This window comes from Rattus rattus, chromosome 4, assembly GCF_011064425.1.
Source record: "Rattus rattus isolate New Zealand chromosome 4, Rrattus_CSIRO_v1, whole genome shotgun sequence".
Classification (NCBI taxonomy): domain Eukaryota; kingdom Metazoa; phylum Chordata; class Mammalia; order Rodentia; family Muridae; genus Rattus; species Rattus rattus.
In genome coordinates, this window is record NC_046157.1 from 116,465,027 (window position 1) to 116,484,698 (window position 19,672).

The following is a 19,672-nucleotide window of genomic DNA, read 5'->3' on the forward strand; positions in this document are numbered from 1 at the left end:
TCTATGCCAGACTTTAAGTTGGTGTTATCTCGTGTGTGGCTTGTACTGTTGCAATGGCTGATGGGAATTTCTGATGCAATAGTGTTTTTCTGCTGTCTCTTGCACAATGTTCCCGGAGCCTTAGTGTGTGGATTAGGGGATGTCCCATTTAGGAATACATATTGTCGTCTCTTATTCTCATCATTATGACCTGTCACCTTTATGGTTTTAAAGGCAGGACTAGATTTTAGTTTTATAATAGTGTTCTGAATTTTGGCCTTTGGAATTTGAACAATGTAACTGTATACAAACTTGCTTTTACCTTTGGCAAACCCTCTGGGACTTACTGTGATTTTTCTCTTATGTGCATAAGAATTTTGTTTTCTTTTTGTTTCTTATCTTTTCTCATTTTGGAGAAATCTAAAAATTTTGTTACAACAAAACCTTACTTTGCCATGCAAAATCTTTTCCTTATGTAGAAAAAAAACCCTTTCTTTGCTTTCCTTCTTTCGTTACTTACTTACTTACTTACTGGTCATCTCTAGTAAAAGAATTGAACCTAATTTACATTATGATATAATGTAAAAAGCTAAGATAGTGAAACTACATGGTTCTACTTGCTGCCAGTCTTACAGTCTTAGGTGGGCATTATGGTTGTTTCAATTTTTTTTAGACTCTTTCCAAATTGACCTTCTTAGTCTTACAAGAATCTAGGCATTTTAGAATGTTACATTTCATGATAAATAGTCCCAATAAAAAGACTTTTCATGATATTAGGTATTAAGATGGAGAGAAAAGGAAGAAAAAAAACACAGAGTCTAAAGTCTTTATATGTTAACCTTGTAGTTGTAGTGTGGGTAGCTAAGGACATGTGGTTTCCAGAGAAACTAGAGGAGGAAGCAAATGGTTACCTTTTCTTTTATAATATCCATAACTCAAAGTTTTGACAGAAAAGGAAAAGAAAACCAAGTTGTTCTGGTTTCGGATTACATATACTGTGAGTGTTGTAAAAGAAAAATGTTTCTTTTTGAAAGCTTAGGAATCAAATTTAGAGACTCTGCTCTTTCTGTGTGTGTGAGCCTGTGTGAGTGTGTATATGTGTGAGTGTGTGTATATGTGTTTTTCCACACTTTTCTCTGTCCACATTTTTCAGCTTTCTTTTCTTTCTTTTTTTTTTTTAGTTTTGAGGTGGGTCTCTCATGGTCTGAAGCTTGTGGAGTTGGCTGGGCTGGTTGGTCAGTGAGCCTAAGGGGTCTGTCAGTCTGAGCCCTTCATTAGAGGTGAGTACATGACACCATACCTGTCCTTTTCTTTTTTTCTTCAAGATTTATTTACTTTTATTTTATGTGTTTGGGGGGTCTTGTCTTCATGTGCATGCAGTACCTGTAGAGGCCAGAAAGTATGTCAGATCCCCTGAAACTGGAGTGACTAGCAGTTATGATGTGTCACCTGGGTACTGAGAGTCAAACCTGGGTCCTCTGCCATCATCTCTCTAACCTCAAACAACTGCTTTTTTAATGTGGGTTTTGAGGATCAAACTCAGATCTTTACGATTGCAAGACAAGCACTTTACCAAGTAGGCCGTCTCTGCCCATCAAATTTAGAGCAATTGTTTAGAGCACTTTCCAAAGCAGATTTGGGGTGACAGATGGTGTGTGACCCACTGTGGGTTTTCTAAGGTGTACTGTTTACCCAGAAGGCATTCCCAATGGGCAAAGAACTCATCCCTTTAGCCACAGAACAGGCAATGCCCGATTCTGGGGAATATCCTTTGAGTAGGGACCTCATGACTGTGAACATGAAACCACAGCACCACTGGACCTGACTGTCTGCCAGGGTTAAGCCAGACTGACCCCGTGGTCACTGAAACATGACCACCGTTAAGTTCTCAAACTAGGGAATCTAGATGGATGCCAGCGGACCAGCTGGCACACACGCGCGCGCGCACACACACACACACACACACACACACACACACACACACACGGTACATATGCTCTGCTCCCTTCTGCTGAGGAACTGCAGCCACAGAAGCCTGAGAGAGGAGTGAGAGGGTAGACAGAAACAAACTCCAGGGTTGCCAAGGGAGGTGTGGAGGGAGAGTCCCATTCATGGCTCATTGATGGCTCCAAGTCAGGAGGAACAGATGAGAAATATCAATGCCAGCAGAGGGCTGTTGACTGACATCACTACATCCCCCCTCATAGAGAGCTAGCTGTTCACTGATAAAGCCGTGGTGTGACCCCACCCACACCTTCATGAATGTTTGTGGGAATTCCCCTAGAGTTGCCTTTGGCCCCAATGGCCCTTATGTTTGTTTTCAGGCACAGTGGAGTCTATTCCAATGCAGTTCATTCTCCACTGCAACTCGAGAGGGGTGTGGAGAAAAAAAGGAAGTCCCTTGTCATTATTCAGGCCTTGATCGTCTCTGCTGATGAGGCAGGAACCCATGGAAGAACTGGGAGGCATGGGGAAGCAATACATGGAAGCCCCCGGAGAGAGAAGATGACTCGTGGAAGAGATATTGTCCCACTACCTTAAACTCCGGTGGCTTGGATTGACATAAAAAACGGGACATTATCCCTCTTTGCGTTACTGAGCCAAAGTCCTTAGAAACCAAATTGTCAACATCGGTGAATCCTACTTTGAAAGTCTTGGCCAGCTTATGTGTTGCCTCCGTTTGCACTAGATATAATTAGAAGGCTAGAACCCTGAGGCCAGTGCCTATCCTTGAGAAAGGCAACAGGAACGTTCACATGAGCACGTACAGCGCCCATGGCAGCAGGAGCAGCCGCCTTCACATGCCCTTGCTTTGCTCAGGGCCTTCCGTGTGAGCCCACCATAGCTGTAGCAGGACAGAAGGAGATTCTGTATACACTCTTCCTGCTCAAGTTCACAATGCTCAATGGACTCAGCCACTTTGTTGGTTGTGTCCCCGCCCCTCAGATTCAGCTGGGGCTTTTCATTGGCTCTGTGGATTGGTGGTGAATGGAAGCCCTGGGGAGTTCAGGCACCAAAGAAAGACGAGAATGCCAGTGGTTCCCACGTTCCTTGTCTCTCGCAGTTTTGAAGAATGCTGAGCTATGATAGTAAGTGGAAGGGGAAGATTTGACTGAGTAGAGAAACAGCTCCCTGCGTCCAGAAAGGGGACTTGGAAAGTGATGGCCAGCCCAGCTCCTTAGCTTCGAGTGGCTCATGACTGAATGCACACTAGAGACAGTTGCAAGGCGTCAGTTTGGCTGAACTGAATGAGGACTTTGGCTGGTGAGCGATGAAGTCGCAGAGCCTCAGGGAAACCTGCCAGCGGAAGAAACCCACCCAAAGCTCCCAGATGATGAAGAACTAGGAAGTGAGGCGAGCAAGGGTTGTGACCAGCCATTATTAAAGACAAGTTGTCAGCTATTATGTTGATAAGTCGGGGCTTTACAAAATTTACAGCTTCCAGGGCTGGAAAGATGGCTGAGTACTTAAGAGGGCTTGCTGCTTTCGCAGAGGATATAAGTTCAATTCTCAGTGCCTGGGGTGGGCAACCAATTGCCTGTAAATCCAGTTCTAAGGGATCTGATGCCTTCTCCTGGTCTCCATGGGCATCACAAATGCTCGTGCGAACACACACACACACACACACACACACACACACACACACACACACAGAGAGAGAGAGAGAGAGAGAGAGAGAGAGAGAGAGAGAGAGAGAGAGAGCTAAAAATTATTATATAAGATTTGCAGCTCCTGAGTTAAACTCACAGCCATTGAGCTACATTTACGGGCTTTGAGTTCAGGTTCTGCGCTCTCTGTGTAGACTTCATCAGGATGTGGTTCTGCCAGGTTGCAGATGTTTCCTCCTGACAAGCTCACTGTGCTGAGATGACTAAATTTATCCAGGAAGAAAGACCTTTAGTCGATGGATTGGTCCCATAGGCTGGCCTGTAGGCAAACTTGCTACACATTTTCTTGACTGGTGGTTGATGCCGGATGGTGCCTGTCTTGGGCAAGTGTTCCTGGGGTTCTATGGTCAAGCAGTCTGTGTAAGCCATGGGAACAGTGTTGCCAGGTGGTCTCTGCCTCAGTTTCTTCCTGCTCTGTCTGAGTGCCTTCCCTGACTTCCCTTCAGTGAACTATAAGCTCTAAGATGAAGCAAACCCTTCCTTGTCAAGTTGCTTTTTGTGGTGGTGTTTGTCACAGGGCACTCAGGGCTTCGGCCATGACAGACCTCACTAATTGTGCCAGTGGCTTCTCTCTCCTATCAAGATGTCTGAAGGAGGAACTGGCTTACTCTTTGTCTATATTTCTGGTAACTTTTGAGAGTGGTTTCTCTCAAGACTGGCAATCTTTGGAAGGCAGGATAGGTCCTTAGAACTTAGATTCCAGAAACCTACACACATGAGACATATTGGGCCACCAAGGGTCAGGCCCTAAATGGACTGGGCCTAATGATTAAATGATAGGAGCTTGGCTTTTCTTTTTGATCTTTTGACTCTAAAGGGGGTAACTTTTTTTTTTAAACAAGGATTGTTTGTTACAAGAGAACAAAGATGTTTGAAAATTGAGTAGCTGAATAGACCAAGGTCTCTGAGTCTTCTACTAACAACCAGGAACATTTGTAGATTGTTGATTGATTTTTGTGACTTCTGCAACTAAAATCATACTTTTAGGACAGTGGAAAAGAATTTATCTTTCTCAGGAAATCTTAATTTAAATGGATAGATGTGAAAAAGCCATTTTCTGTACTCCCTACTTCCAAGAGTTCTATGATAATAACACTAAATTAAAGGCATCAAGCAACTGAAAAGTTGTTGATTTTCTGTTAGTTTTGATGGTTTTTTTTTCTTCTTTTTTTCAGAGCTGGGGACCAAACTCAGGGCCTTGCGCTTACTAGGCAAGCACTCTACCACTGAGCTAAATCCCCAACCCCAAGGCTTGATGTTAATAGCAGCCTGTGCCCCCAAGTGCTGGCTACAGAAAGGGGACTCCTGAGGTAATTTTTTTATAGTTTAATGTATTTTAATAGCAAACTTACAGGAACAGCACAGAAGACAGACAACATTAAAAACACATACTTGCATGGAGGACAACTCCATTAGAACAGCCTAGTGAATGGATGGAGTCTACTGTGCGATAAAATGCTACAAACACCATTTAGTTGCCGTCAGTAAGAATTTTACTTATTTTAAAAAACTCCAAATGCTGGCATTGTTCAGAAATTTTTAACAGGTTTATTTAAAATTGTTATAAAGTTCAACTGTTGAAGTGTGTTCACTGAAACATTTTGCTTGCATTAATGTTTTGCATCTTGCATTTATATTAAAAATTCACACACGGATGAACGTGGAGAAACTGCCAATAGCTGGTTCTGTCCCCTATGTTTCCACTCGCAAGCATAGACTTAGGTATCTTTGACCCCATGGAAAAAATATCTAACAATCAGAACTACTGATAAGAGGAAGAAGAGGAAAAAAATTCTTTTTTGAAAATGGAATGTTTCCCCTCATAGTGGACTCTTAAGCATGTTCTCCACGTATGTGGTGTGCTAGCTGGATATCTTTTGACATAATTGTTACGTGTTTGGCATGGATAGCACACAGGTTGGTATCTTCAGAATGGCCAACCAGATAGGCCTTACTTGCCTCCTGCAAAACACCAGTAGCTGCACTCAGGAAGCACAGATCTGTTTTTGAAGTTCTGAGCAATTTCTCGCAACAGACGCTGAAAGCAAGCTTTTGAATCAGAAGTTCAGTGAACTTCTGATAGCGTCTGGTTTCACCGAGTGCCCCGGTACCAGGCCTGTAACGATGAGGTTTCTTCACCCCTCCAGTAGAGAGCGCACTCTTGGGAGCGGCTTTTGTAGCCAGTTGTTTCCTGGATGCTTTACCACCTGTGGATTTGCGGACAGACTGCTTTGTATGAGGCATACCGTGGGCACCTCCTTATTTACCCCCCTTCTCCTTCAGCTGGAGCTCAGCAAGCGATAGGCAGCGCTGGCGTTAGAGTGCGGCGGCGTGGCAAAGGCTGCGAACACCCTGAGGTAAAATTTGAAATGATGGTACCTTTGATTTCATACTTTATAGAATTCTGTTTTCTTTTTAGCTGGGACTTACACTTTGGATAAAATATGCAACAAAGATGAAGGAAGACATAACCCTATGTTAGCAACAATTCTCAAATATTCACCGAGAAGGCTGCAGGTGTCTTTTCCAGATTCTTCTGTTGTAGAGAAAGTACTATTTTAAAATAGAAAACAAAAATCATAAAGGGAGCTTAGTCTTCAGCAAACGGAAGGTATGTCCAAATCAGATGTTGGAGTATTGATTGTCATCTCCAGGTAATGAGTAAGTAACAGTGAAGAATATATGTTCTGGTCATTTGTTAAAAATTGTCCTTTTGTTGAATATATATAAATATATATATATATATATATATATATATATATTCTGTCTCATCTCCCATTACCCTGTCTCATTTTATTTTCTTTTTCTAGTGAAAATCCTACAAAAATCCCTTCATACATTCACATCTTTTTTGTGTGTGACCAAGTGAGTTTAGTTAGAGTTGCCTGCATGAGAATGGCTGGGAGGTTATTTCCTGGATCATGAACAACTTATCAGTGGATACAACACTGAAGACAAACATGGTTCTTCAGTCAACATTAACTGTCAGTAGTACCTCAAGGAGGGCTGGGGCCTTACAAGCCCTTCCCTTCTTATGATGAAATGTTGACAGGCCGAGTCTCATGCAAAGTTCAGTGAGCTCATGCATGCAGTGTAGTATCATGCCTAAAAGACCTTGTTTTGCAGCAATTCTCCCTAGCCTCTGGCTTTTAAATTCTTTCCACCTTCAGTTCCAAGGTACTCTAAGCCTGATAGCATGTTGTCCTACTCAGGATCCTGAAGTTTCACTTATTCTCCACTCTTGGACCAGCTGTCAGTCTTAACCACTGTCCATAAAAAAAGAAACTCTCTGATGAAGACTGAGAATACCGTGTGTGTGTGTGTGTGTGTGTGTGTGTGTGTGTGTGTGTGTGTGTGTCTTAATTTGATACCATGTCTGTTTATCAAAACAATCAGTTCATTTTGCTAAACAGTAGTTGGTTCTCTTCTAGGGCTCCAGTTGTAGGTTCTTGACAAAGTTAATATATTTGTGTGTGTGTGTGTGTGTATGTGTGTGTGTGTGTGTGTATGTGTGGTGTGTGTGTGTATATATAAGTATGTATGCATATATATTCACATACATATATAATTATATTATGGGTTATCTTCTTTGAAATGGGCCTCAAATTCAATAAAAAAGCAATTGGTTACCACCATAACATTCGTACCACTGTTGCCAAATGAGTGTATCTTGACAGATTGGTTGTTACTGTAGCTCATAGGGTTCATGTTGGGTAAGACTGTTTTATGATTTTCTGTAACCTGTGTAGGACCTTCCAGCACCAGGAAAGCTAACCAACAGGAAGGAAGTTTCCAAGTAAATTTCAGTTTGATTTTCCTCTATCCCATGTCCAACACACGTGGTATCTTCAGCAATAGTCTTACCATGGGCAGTCAAGAATGATATCTGCCTGGTATCTTTGCTTAGAAACTAGGAGACAGCTGATAGGCTGGAATTCTGGACTACTCTGTACTGTGTTGAATTTCTACTTAATGGCACACGTAGTCCATGCCATGAACTAAAACTGAGTATGAAGCCACTGTCACACCAAGAAACACCATGTATGATATATCCTATCAAGAGAGATTTGAAAGTATTGCATAGAAATTTCCTTGTAATTAAATCATTCCCTCCTGGACAGAGGCTTAATAAGTCTCAGAACATAAAAAAACAACCACACAAACACTGACCCTAACTGGCTCAGGAAGGAAACAAAAGCCTCCTCTCAAATATCAGGATGCTTTTGCAGGCTAGAAGCCAGTCCCCAGGAGGTTATACAAGAGGTGCCAGTTGGTGGGAAAGTAGACTTTCCTCTGCCTAGCATAGCTTCTGACAAGCTAAGCTGGAGCTCCACAGACACAGCTAATGTGAGTTTCACCGAAACTGGCCTGGGCTCTTTAGCAGATAGATGTCCTTGCATAAATTGTCTATGCTTCTGTAAGTAAACCCTACATATACTCCCATGACTTACCCCAGTAAACAAGATTTGGTAGAACCGTTCTTTGGTCTGCTACCAGTATCCTGTTTGGGGCAAATAGGAAAATTGACATGACAGAAATACATGAATAGATTTACATTCAAAGTGCCAATTAAGATCAATAGAGAGCAGGCAAAAGTTCTTAAATGACTTTTAAGTCTCTTTTTACCTTAGTTATTTTTCACATCTTAAGTGTCATGGTTGCATTTTTATATACTAAGGCTACTCTGAGTGACATGGTAACATTTTATATGCTAAGGCTACTCTGAGTGACATGGTAACATTTTATATACTAAGGCTGCTCTGAGTGTCGTGGTTACATTTTATATACTAAGGCTGCTCTGAGTGTCCCTGGTAACATTCTATACACTAAAGATAGTCTGAGTGTGGTGGTAACATTTTATATACTAAGGATAGTCTGAAACGCTACTTTTGAATCACTTCAAAAATGGAGTAACACCATTTAAGTCCTGCCAGACAACAGCCAGGAAGGGCAAGTCTCACTAACATTCAGAAGCACAGCGATTTACACACGTTTATAGGTCAGTGACTCATATTTTGAGGTTAAACACAATAAATACCGAAACAGATTATCTTACAGAATTAAAAATAGTAAGTTCCTTAGCCATTGTTAGAACTGAAGGTGCCGTCCAAAGTTTACAGAAATGTAATCCTATCTAGGCATGGACAGAGAAGGAGAGAGAAAAGGAGGAAAATTCTGCTATAACATTTGCACCTCCCAACCTTAGTGTCTCACTTCAAGTCACTTGGTGTGAACATGCTGTCTCTAACATCTTGATTTGTCATGCAAGCAAAGCAAAATAAAAAGAAAGAAACCTGCTGAACAGACCAGATCAGAGGCCTCAAGGAGCTCCCAGAAGCAACTATGTTGCACACAACACAAAGACCTTGTCTGAGTACTTCAAGGACAGCAACGTAATATCTTTGGTTTGGTCTGTCACATTGCAGAGTCACATTGCACTGACCCATGCTTGCTTCATTAATCTCCTGAACCCTCTAGCAAGCCATTTGGGGCCATTTTGTGTTCGCTGGGGCCCTTTTTGCCTCAGTTGTACTTGACTTAGGCACCTATCATGCCAGAAGTTCAATGTCTGTCAGAAGTCATCCTGAGACAGTGGCCCTGAGTTCTTCTTCCTCTCCCTCTTCTTCCTCTCCCTCTTCTTCCTCTCCCTCTTCTTCCTCCTCCTCCCTCTCCTCTCTCCTTCACCAACCTTCCTCCTCTTCCATTATCTCCAGATTTACAGGCTAGCCTAGGGTCTTTTTCCTGGAATGGCCTCCTCCTCCTTCTCTTCCTTCTCTTTCTCCTCTTCTTCTTCCTCCTCCTCTTCTTACATCATCTCTTGGTCTACAGGATGGCCTGGGGTCTCCTTTCTGGATTGGCCTCCTTCTCTTCTTCTTCCTCCTCCTCCTCCTCCCCCCCTCCTCCCCCCACCCCACTTCTCTTCTTAATCATCTCCTGGTCTACAGGATGGCCTGGGGTCTCCTTCCTGGAATGGGGAAAGAATGTCTTTGTAACTCTCTTCACCTCGCCTGCTATACTTGGCTGCATTATGCTGGAGCATGTGGGAGAGAGTACTGTCTTATATGTATTCCTTGGAGGCTGGGTGGCAGGAGATGACTGGTCTCTGGCAGTGGCCCAGAGCTCTGCCTTCCTCTTATCAGCTTAGTTATTTTATACCCAGCCTCATGCCCTCTTCGTTATCGTCTTCAGTGTTTCAGCCATCTTAATCCTTTTGCCATCTTAACCCTCCATCTGCCTTTTAACCCCCGAATCATTTCCACTACAATTTGCAGTTTCACCATGGGCTCCTTTCCCTTAATACTTACATCTCTCTAGATGGCTTCTGCCTCAGTTTGGTGATTTTGGGTGTACAGAGCCACCCTGGTAGTCTTCTGGTGGGGGGATGGCCCCATTGCTCTTCTCTGGCTATGAGCAGCGCTTGACAGTGTTTTTTCTGGTCTGGAAGACAGCCTTGATGATGACTACCATGTCTCCTGTTAGATATTACAAGTCTACCAGGGCAGCTGAGCACACAGTCTACTTTTATACAGGGTCCATACTAGGTATTGCCAGTCAGTTGCAACCCAGATGGTTGGTTTTCTTTTCTACCCATGTCTTTTGTAGATATGTGTCTTGATTTGTGATTAAAAGACTATGTCCAGGAAGTAAGACAGATCTTAGATTTATCAGTGCTGATTTCACAGTGCTTCATTTAGTCTATGACTCCATGCTTTCAGAATTCTGCTTTGATTATTCAGGGATCTGAATAATCTGATGGGATCATCCAGTGACTTTGCCATTATGCACCGGGCCCCACAGAGTGCAGCAAGAATCAGCATTGACCTTTCCAGGTCCTGTCTTTGCTTTTGCCTTGGCCTTGAGAAACTTTCCCTTCTTTATCCGTGGCCTCAGGAAGTCTACCATAATCTATTGATATACCATCTGGTTTCTTTAGCCAGTGTTATGATACTTTTACTTCAGATTGAAGTTCTGCCTTATGACTGTTTTCTGTTGCTGTAAAAAAATGCCCGAGACTGGGTATTTCAAGAGAAAAGATATACTTTGGAGGCATACAGTTCAAACAGCACTCTTGACTTTGTTGCTGGTCCCTTAACTGTGTCACACGGTGGCTGCACAAGCATGAGGGAGAGATTGCATTGTGAGAAGGAAACCTGGGGTGGGAGGAGCCAACTTTGCTTTTTCCTCATAACTCTAACTTAGAAACTCTATTTTGAAGACAATGAACCGACCACCTTGCACTAAAAAGCCCACCTCTTAAAGGTTTTATTACTTCTTAGCATGACTACTCCAGGGGACCAGGCTTCTGATGCATGAACCTTCAGAGACAAATTATAATCAAATCATAGTGCTTTGAACTTGCTCTTTGAAAAATGCCACCTCTCAGTTAATCTCCCTTTCTTGTGACCTTTGGCTCTGGACAACCGAAGGGTATCATGAGCATGTCTATGCACTGCTTGGTTGCTTCCTTCCTGGGAGGAGACTGTCTTCTGTACACATAGGGGGCAAGAAGGGACCAACTGCAGAGCTCACAGCCCAGTGCTAGGCGACCTACTCTTCAAAATGACCCACTTATGGGCATCTCTGAATGTATCCAGCCCTACTAACTACATTGCACATTTTACTCAAAAGGCAGATCTCTGCACATTGTTTTTCAAGAAAAGTCATCCTTCACTAAATTCTGATTAATCTCTACCTAAAACCCCATGAATCGAAAGGCTGAATGAGGTGGGAGGGGGTGGTTCACCCGACTTGACTTGTTCTTGGTCAATTCATGATTTCTCTCAGCAGCCTGGCTTCAAGTGCCAGAAGATGATCCGCGTAGTAATTTACTTGAATGTTCTTCATTGGGGCTTTAAAAAAAATTCCTGAAACTCAGTCATGGGTGTGAAGACTGTCTGTCTACAGGATGGAGGATTAAGGAATACAGTCTCCCTGAGGAGAATAGGTTAGGAAGAGGCACAGGATGGCCTGAATTATTTGTGCCATTACCTGGGAATGAAAAATAAAATCTTCAGGCAAGCAATCAAATGTGGCCTCCTGGGGCTGACCACAGAGGTCACAAAGGGCAATTGGGCATGGCGTGGTAGCTGCCCTTGTGTAAGAGGACAGAGTTTAAACCAACAGAATGTGACACTGGAAGGCAGTTTAGAGGTCAGCCAGTTTAAGTATAGAATTTCCAGACCCGAAAAAACAGAGGCAGTCTATTCTTTCTTAGTGGCCCATAGATTCAAGAATAGACTTCTAGCAGCAGACTGCACATATGTGTACACACACGTTCATGCATCATCATGCACAACATGTTGTCCATGGGTCTTCGTCCTCCTCTCACATGTAGGATTCCTGTTTGCTATCCTGACTCTTCTGAACTGGGCTGCTGGTGTACCCATGAAATGTTTGGGAGTGGACGGAGCTGCTCCTGCTGACCTGTGAAACGAACTGCTGATGCCCAGATAGCACAGACCCCCTCTCTCCAATCCCAACCCCTGTATCCTTTCTTTAGCACTACCTCTGGTGGGTGGTGGGCTACAAGGGCAGTTAAAGCATTTAAGAACCTTCATTAAAAATAGGCTTTGAAAAAAATTAAAGTCACATACAATCTAGTGTTCTTCCAAGAACATGTGTGCCAATGACACTGTGTTATAACCACATCATCTGAAACCTTTAATACTAAATTCTTCGGAATCGGCTCAGATTTTTACAAACTGTAGCACTCAGAAAGAAGCCGAAGTCTGGGAAAGTGTCCATTAGCTTTTTGTGTTGAATTTTTATTGTCAGCCATGACTATTTGTTTTCCCTAAACTCTGTGGTTGACTAGACAGCTGGCAAAGCCCAGATGGGAGTGTATGTGTGGCTTTTCTATTTGCTAACTAAGTGTGTATATCTGTAATAGGGCCCTCCTTGTTGAGTGTGAGAGAAGAAACTCTCTGCAGTAAAAAAGAGGACCAGAAACATCCCTCGGATAGAACCTCTTCTCTTGCTGCTCAATAAAAAACAAAACAAAACAAAACAAAACAAAACAAAACAAAACAAAAAAAGGGCTAAACTGATTAGATGGAGAAGTATGGGGCAACAAATTCTTGGGAGAATGCTTAGTCTTGTGTGGGTTGGTGTCCTGCCATTTCTATTCCTATTTCTAATTCCTTCTCCTCTTCTCCTCCTTCTTCTTCTTTCCCCTTTTCTCCCCCCCTCCTTCTTTACCCACCCTAGGAAGCCAGAAGCACCTCTGGAATAAAGCTCTACCCACGCACTAAGTCGGTGGAAGACACTGCATTTCTGAGTGTTTTAACTTGGCTGTGAGCGCACCAGCAGGCTTCTGTCTGAAAGCTGCGGGCACCCCAGAGGCAGCCTCTCCTTTGTCTGGTGGTTTCAGGTCCACCCAGAGCCTTGCTACCTCTCCCTCTCTTTATAGGAGAAGAATCAAAAGTGGGAGAAAAAAATTGTAAGAGAAACAGGAGTGGAGAGAATAGGAGGAGGGAGTAAGGGGAGGAAATGAGAGCGGAGGAGGGAGCGGAAGTGAGAGGATTCGAAGGACTGGGAAGGATGTAAAGGGAAGGACTGGAGAAAGGGAGGAGAGGTCAGGAGAAGAGGAGCGGTGACTGGAATGGCACACTGTGAGGAGGAAATGCAGGGAGTCTCCCTCTCTGCAGAGTACTCCCTCTTGTAAGCTCTGCGTGTTAGCCACGGGACACTTGGGGTTCCGATCATTGAAACCCCATACTCTCCTGGGTTATCTTTAAGTAATGGGAAGATACCTTGGCTCCATCTCTTTAAAGTGCAGAGATAGCCTGGGTTGGATCGGTGAGGAGCACTTCCTCTGTCCTTCCCTGGAAAGCTCTCCCTTGAGGGTGGACTCCATCCTGAAGATAATCTCAGTCCTTGTCTTAGGAAGATTCAACAGGGGAAGGAAGGCTGGTGTGGAGGAGTAGGGGGAGGGAATGGGGGCTGGATTTTTACCAAAATACTTTGTAGACATGTTTGATATTCCCAAAAAATTAAAGAAAAACTCCACTGATAGTGGCCCTTTCAGAATAAACTTTCCATTATTGTTAAGAACTAGGTTCAAGTCCCCTTGGCTTGACTGGCCCTGAAGGCTTACACCAGGCAGAAGGATGATGAATTTGCCTCCTGTGAGTCTGCCCCTGGGCCTCCCTTCTTCAGACCTTCAGGCACCCGGGGTCTGGGACAGATCATTCCATCCTGAGCCTGCTCCACAGGGAGCAAAGGTGGAAAGTCCCACCTCTTAGCTTGGGCACATTCACTGTGTGTGTAGCCTAGACCAGAGCGTCCCTCATTGTAGGGCGCCTCGAAATGGCCACGAAACTATCTCGAGAAAGTTAGCCAGCCCCAGCCCCCTGTGGCAGCTCACGGTTGCTGCCATTCCTGTCTGGGCCTGAATAGAACCATTTGTTTTCATTAATTGCCAGGTTATCACAGATGCAGGGTTGCTGCCTAGCACAAGAAAACCTTCCAGAAAAGGACACTCAGAAGGATGAGACAGACTGTTAGGAAACCACACAGTTCCTGACTGGACCAACCCCGCTCCCAAACCAATCATCTGGATCCCAGTTAGGACTTAAAAAAGAGCTGCAGCGGATGGGGCCCTACCTCTGCCTGGCTAAGGCCTCTTGGGAAAGGTACATAATCTAGCATGTTTTCTTCATCTTCAAAATGGATCTAAACTTTTACATTTCCCAAAAGAAGAGCCCAATCCAGATCCCCACCTTGCAGAGAGAAGGTAAAGTCTCTCTGATCAAGGGAAATCATCCCTGAGAGCCAAAGGGACTATTCTTCAGGGAATGGTGGAAAATACTAGAAGACAAGGAAAAAGAGGAGGGAGGACATTCTGTGTGGGGTACCTTGGAAAGAAAGTGGCAGAAAAGGGATCTAAGCACTCAAATTAAGAACCAAGGTTTGGCAATGACTTTATGAAATTCATAGGCAAATGGAGGGAACTGGAAAATATCATCCTGAGCGAGGTAACCCAACCACAGAAAAACACACATGGCATGCACTCATTGGTAAGTGGCTATTAGCCCAAATGCTTGAATTGCCCTAGATGCACTGAACACATGAAACTCAAAAGGGATGACCAAAATGCAAATGCTTCACTCCTTCTTCAAAAGGGGAACAAGAATGCAGGGAATAGGGAGGCAAAGTTTAAAACAGAGGCAGAAGGAATACCCATTCAGAGCCTGCCCCACATGTGGCCCATACTTATATAGCCACCCAATTAGATAAGATGGATGAAGCAAAGAAGTGCAGGCTGACAGGAACTGGATGTAGATCTCGCCTGAGAGACACAGCCAGAATACAGCAAATACATAGGCAAATGCCAGCAGCAAACCACTGAACTGAGAACGGGACCCCCGTTGAAGGAATCAAAGAAAGGACTGAAAGAGCTTGAAGGTGCTTGAGACCCCATATGAACAACAGTGCCAACCAACCAGAGCTTCCAGGGACTAAGCCACTACCCAAAGACTATACATGGACTGACCCTGGACTCTGACCTCATAGGTAGCAATGAATAGCCTAGTAAGAGCACCAGTGGAAGGGGAAGCCCTTGGTCCTGCCAAGACTGAACCCCCAGTGAACATGATTGTTGGGAGGTAATGGGGGGAGGATGGGGAGGGGCACACCCATATAGAAGGGAAGGGGGAGGGGTTAGGGGGATGTTTGGCCCGGAAACCGGGAAGGGGAATAACAATCGAAATGTAAATAAGAAATACTCAAGTTAATAAAGATAAAAAAAAAAAAAAAAAAAAAACAAGGTTTGGGGCTGCAGAAATGGTTCTGTGGTTAAGAGCACTGATTGTTCTCCCAGAGGTCCTGAGTTCAATTCCCAGCAACCACATGGTGGCTCACAATCATCTGTATAAGATCCAGTGCCTTCCTGTTGTGTGTCTGAAGGTAGCTACACTGTGCTCATATACATTAAATTAATAATATTTTTTTCAAAAAAGGTTTACCCACTGTTTTCTATAGGCAGTGTGACAGCCATTCTGAGTTGCATGAAGATGTCTTGGGAAGAGAACTGAGAGCAACCAGGAATGATCATCAAGGGCCCAGGAGAAGCAGTAGTGAGAGAACCCTGCAGCAGCCCTCCACCCCCACCCCCAGGGGTCACTGGGCAGGTTCAGGGTTCTGGATCCGATCTCTTTGTAGAACTGAATGAAGTCTTGTGACATTGCCCGGGGACCCTCTGATAGACTGGGTGATGGCAGTGTGTGTTGGGGGTGAGATCCCAGGCCAGGCTCTGTTTGTGAAGAATCAGGACAGGACTGTCATTCTAGGCCAGGTGTATATCAGTGGCATTATAGGGATTTAATGTAAGGTTAGACAAGGGGAGAAAGCCTTCCTTGGAAAATGTGGGAAGCTCATTGCAGCCAGGGTACTAATATTTCATAAGGGCTTGGCACGTTTACTGAATGCTTCTGGCTTACTGCCCAGCTCTGAGTTTCCTGTTCATAGTTCCCCAGATGTGTCACCGCAGGATTAAAGCCCAAGAGGCTCCGACACAGGCGTCATGAAGAGCCCACTTTCGCTGGGTCGACTCACAAGAAGTCAGCTTTCCGTCACTCTCGTGCACCCCAGACCCAGTCCGGTGCTTTTTAGGAAGCAAAGCAAGGAGTAAGTAATGCTGTCCTGGCCTAACTGCAGGAGGCAGTTTTGGTTTTAACAGCCAGCCTCAGCTCAGCAGACTTCGTTCCCCGGGAGAAACGTTGGCTGGATGTCATCAGAGTTCCCAGTACACAATCGTGAACAACCCAGAGGGTAAGATGGCTTGCTGCAATTTAGAATTTCCTGTCTCGGTTTTCTCCTTCGTCTGGGGTGTGTGGAGATGTTTACTCACACAAGGAAGAGTTACTTGGGAAGGACAAATGGAAACCGAGTAAAGGCAGAGCACTATGCTGTTCACTCAGAGAAGACACAGAGTTTCTTGGTGTTGTTCTACATCCCTACAGGCACACTTAACATGAAGACGTGTGTATGAGCGTATTAAGATCGCCTGCAGTTAAGTTTCGCTGTGTGGGAGATTCGCTATGAAATACATGGAAACTGTATTTTTAAGTACTTTTAGGGCTTATTGTAGACTCCTTTTAAGCATACTGTTTGCTTGTTAACGTCACTTACGATGTGCTACTTGTAAGCTATCCCAGTCGTGGCTCTTGCATCAATGGGATGGGTTGTAAGGTGAGCCTTTTGCGAGGCTCACACCAGAGAGGACACTTTCACTAGAGGGTGCGCTGAGAGCCTTGCTATCAGCAGGAGCCACTGATAGCATTTGAAGTGATCAAGCAACCTGACAGGCAACGCTCGCACACACTTCCTTCAATAAGGGTTTTAAAAAAAAAAAGCAGCCTTAAAAACCAAGTGCATGCCTTCTCTTTTTGTTTTGTTTTGGAGACAGAGTCTCGCTATACACTCTGTTTGGAGGCTTTGTACATAGCAATAGAGAAGGTTGTGTATGCACTCAAATGAGGATTGTAAACTTTGCCCTGACTTCTCATTGGACAGCTTAACTGTTACAGTTCCCATCAGCTGTGTTTCTGGTAAAAACAACAACAACAACACCAAAACACCAACAACAACAACGGGGACAGAATCAGAAAGAATAAAGACAGGAAATAAGGAAAGGGGGGGTGGGGGACAAAATGAAGTTTCCTGACTTCCATTTAATTCAATCAGATTCCAAATTGTTTCATGTAGAACAGTAGTTTTGTGCTGTGTTAGTGAGTGTTTAGATTGCTAGAACACAGGGGATGAATTCTCCCAAAGGTACAGCCAGGCAGGAACCAAAGCGTATGGTAAGTCTCAGCATGTGCTGGAGGAGCAGCTGCCCTCTGTGGGTTGCACGCTCAGTACCTGTTCTCTATGCTCACCGTAAATACGTTGATCTACCGGAAAGGGACAACATGAGAATTAGCCAGAAGATTGGGGAATACTTTCTGAGATTAAGATGGTATTTCTAATCGGGTCATTCATTTTTAGAAGTCATTTTCGACAGCACAGACACTGGTTAAAAACTTTGGGTTCACAAACCTTATTGGCATAAGCCCGACAGTTTGATGAGAAGAAAAATGTGACAGCCATTATGAAGGAATGGTGAAGGTCTGCTTCTAGAATGTGCCTTTCAAAAATTGAGACAGCACTGGTTCTTTGTTACAAAGGTAAGTGAGTGCACAGGGATAGTGAAAGGAAGAGAAAAACTCTGCATCCTGGCAAGATGAACCCTGTGTGTGGGCCGTTGTGCCTCTGCACATCCTTCCTCTGAAGTCTGAGGGTTTCCGCATGGACTTGGAGACATCAGAGTTTTGAACTATGGAGATGCAATGAAGACTATGTAAATATTCCCAAATCAAACATTTTCTGAAATCCGAACAGTTCTGGTCCCTAGCATTTCGGATATGGGAGAGTTGACCCATAACATGGATGAATATCTTGTCTCCTGAATATATTTGCATTTTGAAGAAATATACTCATACTACACGTGTTTTATTACTTGGTTTTACCTTCTAGAAATATAGTGTGAGCAATTTTTCATAGCAACGAGTTTCTTTTAATCAAGGCACTAGAGGTTGGGGAGATGGCTCTGTGGGGAGAGAGGTCACTGTGCTTACTAGGTGAGCAGAGACACACGGATCTGGGGAGGCCCCTGGCCAGGCAGTCTGGCTCACTGGAGAGCTCCCGGTTCAGTGAGAGGCCCTGTCTCAAAATTAAAAGAAAAAAGGTAGAAAAGTGATTGAGGAAGACACCAGAGGTCAACCTCTGGCCTCCACATACGCCCATGTTACTGCACAGGTGTGCCCTACAGGCTTTTAAAACACCTTACATAGCTTATTAAATAGTATCGGTGGACGAGACATTGTTTTCTTTTCTATCGTTAGCAACATAAACTTTATATATAGTTACAGTGAGCCTTTGTATCTTCTCACGAGTCTTGTCTTGGGATAAGTTCCCAGAGATGGAATCCACTGTTGAATTAATCCTAGGAGTGAGCTACATAAGTGTCCATCACAAGTAGGCAACATTTTCACTGGCACTGGCCTCTGTTTGTTTGTTTGTATAATGATGGATTGTTCTAGTCTGAACAATTGGCAAAGAAACCTTTCGGGAAACTCCTGGCTCCTTCCCTGCCCTTTGGTTTCAACTTATCTTTTTCTTTTTTCTTTTTTTAACACCAAAGTGCCCTTTTACCGTAACTTCTGCCAACCTAGTTTCAGAGGTCTGTGACCTCCTTTGATGTCTCTCAGAAAGTGTGCTGAGGGGGCGGGGTTAACTTCTTTTGCTCTGACTTTTACCTGGGGGGAAACCTCATTACAGGTTTTATCTGTCCTTTAAAGTTGACTTAGATTCAGAGGCACTGTTTGCTGTGTGGAATACTGTAGATAAAAGTGGCTCCCTACTTGTCATTTCTTAATCTGTCTGCCTTTAGGGACAGCTCATAATCCATCTGCATTTAGGACAGCATGGTGACTTTCCTCCAGGGATTGTCACCACCTATGAGTTTTGTTTTGGTCTCCCATGGCCATTCTCTCTCTCTCTCTCTCTCTCTCTCTCTCTCTCTCTCTCTGCTTGCTCTATCTACTGTGCTTTCAATAAGCAAATCTGGAAGAAGCCAGTAAAAGGGAGTTGGAAACATTGTTACCCAACTCTTTAAGGAAGGGGGTATTCCAAAACAGAAACAGAGATTTAACAAAGAACCCAGATAGAGCTTTTCTGGGGTGGATGGAAGGCTGGTTTTTGTTTCTACTTGATGTGTCTGTAACATTCTTTATGGGAGCTCCTAAGCAAGTGAATGCTCGGAGTTTGAGCTTGAGAACATGACTGAAGGGGAGACGGACAGAGTGATTTACTCCATCTCCAGCATTGCTGGGCATTGCTGATCAGGACTACACTGATGTTTGTTCTGAGGAATGAGAGCAACACCTGTACACCTGATACTTGGTCAGGTCAGGGTCCCGTTTACATTCACGACAGAGGGAGCATTTTCGTTAGCTTGTTCTGAAGATTAGGAAACGGAGGCA

General features: G+C 44.0%; 1 protein-coding gene across 1 annotated transcript; it reads right to left on the reverse strand.

Annotated features, from left to right (window-relative positions):
- Positions 1–5,480: 5,480 nt before the first annotated feature.
- Positions 5,481–5,891, reverse strand: LOC116898480 (histone H3.3-like). The gene has a single exon (XM_032899727.1). It carries the CDS (start codon positions 5,889–5,891, stop codon positions 5,481–5,483), a length of 411 nt encoding a protein of 136 aa, XP_032755618.1.
- Positions 5,892–19,672: the final 13,781 nt, after the last annotated feature.

Coding starts and splice junctions, on each gene's coding strand:
- LOC116898480 (XM_032899727.1), bottom strand. CDS start 5,891: ATGCCTCATACAAAGCAGTCTGTCCGCAAATCCACAGGTGGTAAAGCA.